This window comes from Myripristis murdjan, chromosome 23 (assembly GCF_902150065.1).
Source record: "Myripristis murdjan chromosome 23, fMyrMur1.1, whole genome shotgun sequence".
Lineage (NCBI taxonomy): Eukaryota > Metazoa > Chordata > Actinopteri > Holocentriformes > Holocentridae > Myripristis > Myripristis murdjan.
Genome location: NC_044002.1, coordinates 27,369,211 through 27,376,710, shown reverse-complemented (window position 1 = coordinate 27,376,710; position 7,500 = coordinate 27,369,211). Strand labels below are relative to the sequence as shown.

At 46.8% G+C, this 7,500-nt stretch overlaps 1 protein-coding gene across 1 annotated transcript in view; it reads right to left on the bottom strand.

The window, feature by feature from the left end:
• The window catches only part of tmem19 (transmembrane protein 19), a 13,438-nt gene that overhangs the window by 4,322 nt on the left and 1,616 nt on the right, over positions 1–7,500 (bottom strand). The window contains exons 2-6 of the mRNA XM_030045911.1: positions 7,084–7,219; positions 6,484–6,597; positions 3,235–3,372; positions 2,899–2,975; positions 1,022–1,199 (exon numbers count right to left, since the gene is read on the bottom strand). Of these exons, the coding sequence (XP_029901771.1) occupies positions 1,022–1,199; positions 2,899–2,975; positions 3,235–3,372; positions 6,484–6,597; positions 7,084–7,213 (637 nt within the window). The 5' untranslated portion in view covers positions 7,214–7,219. The remainder of the gene's footprint in view (positions 1–1,021; positions 1,200–2,898; positions 2,976–3,234; positions 3,373–6,483; positions 6,598–7,083; positions 7,220–7,500) is intronic.

Genomic DNA, 7,500 nt, shown 5'->3' with positions numbered 1-7,500 from the left:
GAAGGCCAAACCACCAGGAGAGAAGCACACTTTTATTTTGAAGGGACAGGTGGACGGGAGAAGAAGTTCAGACAAAATAAATAAATAAATAAAAAAATCTGCCCAATCTGTTCGTGCTGATAGTTTCTGTGTGATCGAGCTCCAGTTCGGTTTTGTCGACAGCAGCAGCTTTTTCCCGGAACAATGACGCAGATGCCCGACAAAACCCACAGCCCTCGGGTGGGGAGGGGTGGGGGGGGGTGAAGGGTTTTGCTGGGAACTATTTTGTGCCGAAGAACTCCAGCAAACCACAGAAGAAACGGTTCCAACTCCAATAATTTGATTACTAATAAAAAGTCCTGGATTCAAACGGCCTGCCTCGCAGCTCCGTCTCCTCGGCAGAGCTCGGCGCAGTTTCACGTTTCCATGCCTTGATGCTGACTTTGATGTTTCACTACATATAATCTTGATTTTTTTTGGTGAGAGCCTCCAATAAATAAAAAGCTGTCTGAAGGAGGAATGTGTTGATGTTCTCACGCTAAAATATAAAATACATATTAGAGAGGGAATTATCACCTGTTGAACCCCCTGACACTGATTTAAACCAACAGCCTGTGATACACTGCTGTGATATGGCACTTTATGCATTAAACAGCTTCTGTATATACAAATATACAATGAAAAAAACTTGATTTTTCTACTGGCAAACAAAGGAATTGTTCATTATAAGAAACCTGGCCTACTTATCTTTTACTTCTGTATATTTACTATTGCTTTTCAATAAATTAGGGGATTAATCGATGTGATAATCAGTGGAATACTTGGTTACTAAAATAATTGATAGCTGCAGCTCTGGATCTGTCCACCTCTAAGGAATATGAATCTGGGGCAAAAATATCTGTTTCTGTATTTTGGGTAAACTGCTCCTTTAAGCTGTCTGCATGGTGTGTTACATTAAAGTCGGATCTGTCATCCTTCACTAACCTGAACATCAACAGACGCTGAATCTGTGCGTAAAAACCTGGCTTGTTGGGTATCTCACCTGCCGGGACTTCCTTCCAGGTGGTGATGAGTCTGGGCTGTGATTGGCTGAGAACCGGCCCCACCTCCGACGCCCAGGTGTCTCCGGCGCTGCAGGCGAGGGCGCCCAGCAGAGACAGACACATCCAGGAGGCCGAGTACTGCTTCCCGAAGTCGATGGGGATCTCGCCAGGACCGACCTGAAACACAACCACACTCACCTGAACACCTGAACACTCACCTGAACACCTGAACACTCACCTGAACACTCACCTGAACACCTGAACCCTCACCTGAACACCTGAACACTCACCTGAACGCCTGAACACTCACCTGAACACTCCCCGGAACACCTGAACACTCACCTGAACACTTGAACACCTGAACAATCACCTGAACACTCACCTGAACAGCTGAACCCTCACCTGAACACCTGAACACTCACCTGAACACCTAAACACTCACCTGAACACCTGAACACTCCCCTGGCCTTGTGAGTGTAGAATTTTTGGGTTAATACCTCGTCATTTTCTTGTAATTTTTTTTTTACAGCTTTTTATAAATTTCTTGCTAATTTCAGAGTCGTTTCTTGCCAGTTTGCTCGTCACCTTTTCCCCTCATTTCCGACAGAAATCAGGTGGATTTAGTTGTCAAAGGGTTAAAAGCTTGTGAAGGTGTCTGAGCACAGAGGCCGAGAGGAATTTGTTTGGGCTGGTTTTCCGCGTTTCACGGAGCAGCCACAGCGGTGTCTCTTTCACCCAAATCAAACAGCAAAAACAAAATTGGGAAGGCACGGCGGGCAGAGTCCGGCCACGCTCAGAATCAGGTTCGGAGAAATCGTGCTTTTAAGTTCAGGGAGAGTTTTTCACGCTCTTCAGGGCGGCCTTGACAGAAAACCACCCCGCTCCGCCCGAGAGCATCTGCTGGAGAAAACAAACTCCGGCACGTCACTCAGCAGCCCGGGAAGCCCCGACTGAGCAGAGAAACACTTTACCGAAAAAAAAAAATGTAAACTTTTTCTTTTTATAATTGAATTGGCTCAAAGGAGAACTTGGAGAGCCTGAAAAAGCCTGTTTAAATCAGCCATCTCCATAGTTTTCATCCCAACACTGCAAGTGATATGAAAATATATTTTGGTTTGTGGTCATTATTACAGTCTGGATGTCATAACTGGTCAAATAAATTCAAAGTGGTGAAATGACCCTTTACCCATGAATGATTTAATGCAATGAGAAAAGATCACAGGGCTCCACACAGCTGGATTATCTGGGATTTTTTTTTTTAAGTTAGATGATGTCTGTTTATTGTTTAATTGGTAAAGACATGGTAAATTAGTCTGCAACATTTAAATGTGCTTATATTGTCTTTTGGGTCTTTCATTTAATGTAAATATTACTATTTATCGCACATTTTTATACTCTTTTTTTATACTTTATACTATATTTTTATATTTCAATATTGTGTTTAACTTCATTGTATTGTTCTTGGCTGGACTGGCCTCAGGGCTTAATTTTGTACCTCCTCCTGCATGCATGTGTTGTTGGTATGACAAGAAAGAATCCCTGAATCCTTGGGTGAAGAGTGTAAAGAAACATGTGAGTGTGTGTGTGTGTGTGTGTGTGTGTGTGTGTGTGTGTGTGTGTGTGTGTGTGTCTGCTGCGTCTGTTGTCATACTATCTGTTCCTGTGTTTTCCTGCATTTGCTTTCTGCCTGTAATGTCAGTGATTTGCTCGCTGGGCCGACACACCTGCTGGCCACCTGTCTGGCAGGAGCGGGCTCTCCTCTCAACATTTCTATCACTTTTCTCAGTTCAGTTGTTTTTTTTGGGTTTGAGTTTTTTCTTGCTGTTATGAGGATGAGGTCAGAGGTCAACATGTGTTCGTGTGAGAGGCAGTTTACCTCTATCATGTAGAGCAGAGCCACCTCTGTGGGCACGCCTCCGTTACAGAACACCTGGACCCAGTTCCTCTGGCCACCTGACCACACACACACACACACACACACACACACACACACACACAGAGAGAGAGACAAGGCTGCTCAGGGAACGTACTGGCCTTTACAGAACGTGCTGTGAAGAAAAGATCACATGTCCACTCCAGATTTCATTCAGCATGCTCACATGCAGACATCTCCAAAGCGCAGCAGCTCCTTCAAAACATGCTCTCTGATTTCATTTTCGGAAAAAACGGTCCATGTTTAATGGAGGTTTAGTGATCCATGATGGCCTCTCACCTTCCTTGTAGTCGGGGTCGATCTTCTTCTTCTTGGCTCCTCCCCAGCGGGTCAGCTTGGAGGAGGTGAGGAAGAAGGCGAGCAGGGAGGAGAAGAAGCTGTAGTTGGCCATGGTCAGGACGAAGCCCACCAGCAGGGCTGAGGAATACACACACACACACACGCACACACACACACACACACACACACACACACACACAGCTCATTAGACTGCAGTCACACCAACAGGCTGCTCTGAAGCATGCTGGGATACCTTCACCTTCACTTGGTCACATTAATGGATTTGATTTATTTAAGAGCTTGTGAACCAAACCCCAGCTCCTTAGAGCTCGTCAGACCTTCTTTTAATGGATAAAGGCAGTTATTTTTAAAGGCCCATTTCAATAATTTTGAATGTCTGTTCCGTTTACTCCAACAAACCATTTATCAAATCCTGCAGGAAATTAAAGATTTCACATCACAGAGTCAAAATGTGAGTTTGTGGTTGAAGCAGCCGCCTTATAAAGTTCTGCCTCTGCGGCGAACACAGTCCTCAACACTCACAAACCACACAGCTGATGATCGGCTGTGGCAGCGTTTCAGTTTGAAAAAGTCCTGAAAATTTAGGGAGCTGATTTCTGCTGGAGTGTGCAGCAGAAACACTGCATACACACACACACACACACACACACACACACACACACACACACACACACACAGTTTCAGTTTACTGAAAGTGATGCTCATTTTATTACAAAGACTGTAATAAAACAACAAAACGCTCCTGAGAGGCCGTTGCTGAGTCCACAGAAAGTGACGTGGACAGAGGCGGCTTTGTGTCGCCGTTCCCCCGCAGACACGACGCAGACCTCGAGCACACGGCCCGAAGGCTCCCGCCTCTTCTCGGAATCAGCAGAAGATGCCCGGCTGCCACCACACAGCCGCCACGTGATGATGATGGGATGTACGGGTCAACCTCCGTCTGTATGTGAGCCTTCATTCAGGCGTATGGAGGCGCTGGGTGCCTGTGGCGGCGCGGCGGCTGGGCGGGCCGTCACGCCGCCTCCTGACGTCAAAGACGCTCTTCTTCTGCCTCGGCTCGGTGAGGATCATCAGACCCGGCTCGGCGGCCACGTTACACGTTTCCCCGACACAAATCGCCGTTTTTACTTTCTTCCTTTCAAGTGTGAGGTGGTGCGAGGGGATTATCTCAAAATCTGAAAGCGTCCTATAAGCCGGGCTCGGTCCCATGACGCGCCCGTCGAAGATTAAAGCCCGATTCAGCCGGTGGGCGCTGCCAGAAATAAAATTAAAAAACGTAAATCATGATCCTATAAAACCACAGACTCTGTTCGTTAACGCGGTATAAAGGCCGGCGTCTGGGACCCAGAGCCTGGAGTCCTGTGGAAATCAGTCACCTCTGTCCCACACACACACACACACACACACACACACACACACACACACACAGCTAACCCCAACCTGCCCTGTGCAGTGTGAGTGTGTGTGTGTGTGTGTGTGTGTGTGTGTGTGTGTGTGTCTTTCCCAGCAGAACAGCTCCAGAAGTGAAAAATATCTTTTAGACCAGAAACCAACTTATCACCATGGAAACAACAACAGGAACCGGTTGCCATGCTCTAAAGAAGCGGCGTCTCGGTGTCTCGGCTGTTCGAGGCGCACAAAGGCACTTTATTTCATTTTCTTATTTATGTATTTATTTATTGGGTCATTTTCTAGCATTCTTTTCAGTAATTTTGTGGTAATTTCATTTCATTTTTTATGACTGTTTTAAGTTTTTTTTTTTTTTTTTTTTTTTTTAACCAATGCTCAGCCAATTATCTGACCATTTGTGATTTAACAATAATAAAAACTATTTAATAACACTTTTTCTCATAATTAGTATTTTATCTGTATATTATTATTTTCTAACAATAACTGTATCTATCTATCTATATATATAGATATAGATATCTATACATACACACACACACACACATACATATGAACATATAATACACACACAGATAGACAGATAGATGATAGATAGAGATATAAGAAATAAAATATTTTATTTATTCATTCATTCATTCACGCATTTATCTATACTTTTATTTACATCTTTTTTTTTCTAATTGTTGAACCGTTTCTTACTAATTTCCAAATTGTTTCTGCAGTCAGTCAGCCAGCCAGTCAAACTGCAGGCTGTGTGTCCGTGTCAGATTCATTTTGCGCTCAGTGGCTGAGGCTAATCGCTCTGAAATGGAACTTGACTGCAGAACGTTTGTGGCCGCCAACTTCCAGGAACGGAGCGCCGCTGCAGATTCATGAGCCGTCAGACGACAGCCGTGAAATCAGAGAGCAGCCGCAGCGAGGCGGCACAGCGGCACGGCAACGAGGCGGCACAGCGATGAGGCAATGAGGCGGCACGGCAACGAGGCGGCACGGTAACGAGGCAACGAGGCGGCACGGCAACAAAGTGGCACGGCAACAAAGTGGCACGGCAACTAGGCAGTGAGGCAGCACGGCAACAAAGTGGCACGGCAACGAGGCGGCGAGGCAGCGTGGGAACGAGGCAACGAGGCAACGAGGCGGCGAGGCGGCACGGCAACAAAGTGGCACGGCAATGAGGCGGCACGGCAACGAGGCGTCACGGCAACGAGGCGTCACGGCAACGAGGTGTCACGGCAACGAGGCGGCGAAGCGGCTGGGACAGAGGGCCCACCTGTCCCCTGCAAACAGGCCACAGAGCAGGACACATACACATGTATCTGTGAATGTACATGTATCTATCTGTAGTTTGTTGTTTCAAAGAATCAACCAAACAGCTGAGAGACACACTCTCCCCTTCAAACAAAAAGCCTGTTTGAAAATGTTAAGAAAGGACAGGTGGGGACAGGTGTGGACAGGTGAGGACAGGTGAGGACAGATGAAGACAGCAGTGGACAGGTGAGGACATGTGTCTACAGGTGGGGACAGGTGGGGACAGGTGAGGACAGGTGAAGACAGCAGTGGACAGGTGAGGACATGTGTCTACAGGTGGGGACAGGTGGGGACAGGTGAGGACAGGTGTGGACAGGTGAGGACAGGTGAGGACAGGTGTGGACAGGTGAGGCCAGGTGGGGACAGGTGTGGACAGGTGTGGACAGGTGAGGACAGGTGAGGACATGTGTCTACAGGTGGGGACAGGTGTGGACAGGTGAGGACAGGTGTGGACAGGTGTGGACAGGTGTGGACAGGTGTGGCTGTCAGGACAGCAGGTGTGCGTCCCACCTCCCAGCGCTCCCGTTCGGTCCAGGCTGCGCCTCTTCAAGGCTCGGAGCGTCAGCACCAGAGGAACCAGGATGGAGAACAGCCATCGCCATGGTGACACGGGCTGCAGCGTGCCTGATAACACACACATACACACACACACACACACACACCATCATCACCATCATCATCATCATCATCATCACATACACATCTGAAAAAGGCCCTACAGCACAACAGCTCTCCTGTCCTTTTTTAGATTTAAACATTTTTAACAAATTTGACTTTCTGAGATTAAAGGTGTAAATTTTAGAGGAAAAAAAATGTCTCTCTTGGTTTTTTCCTCCCGACAGTGTTTCTGATACGCTGCTGAGTAACATAAGTGAATATATGAATGAATAAAATATCTGAACATTAATGAATGAATTTCCGCATTTTGTAAAGGAGGAAGACGAGTCCATTAAAAGATATCTGGCATTAAAATTACAAACAATAATGATGTGGGTGCGGGTGCAGGTGCGGGTGCAGGTGCAGGTGCGGGTGCAGGTGCAGGTGCAGGTGCAGGTGCAGGTGCGGGTGCAGGTGCAGGTGCGGGTGCGGAGGCGGGGCAGGCAGGCTGACCGTAGTAGGAGCTGATGGAGAGCGACAGCAGCCAGAAGAGGAGGGAGAGGGCGAGGGTGAAGCAGAGCACGATCATGTCCGTCAGCATCTTCGCATATTCTTTCATCAGCACCTCGTTCTCAGAGCCCATGGTCACCTGCACACACACACACACACACACACACACACACACACACACACACACAATCCATCAATCAATCAGTCAATCAATCCATCAATCCATCAGTCCCTCATGTGGTCACCAACAGGCAGCAGGTGCTCATCACTGGAAAACTGCACTGACAGAAACCTGGCTTTGAATGAACAAACATTTACTTTTCATTATTATGTGAGCAACAGAAAAAGCAAAACAGTCCAAGAAAATTACCAAAAATAAAAAATAACAAAATGGATAAATAATTTAATACAATAATAATA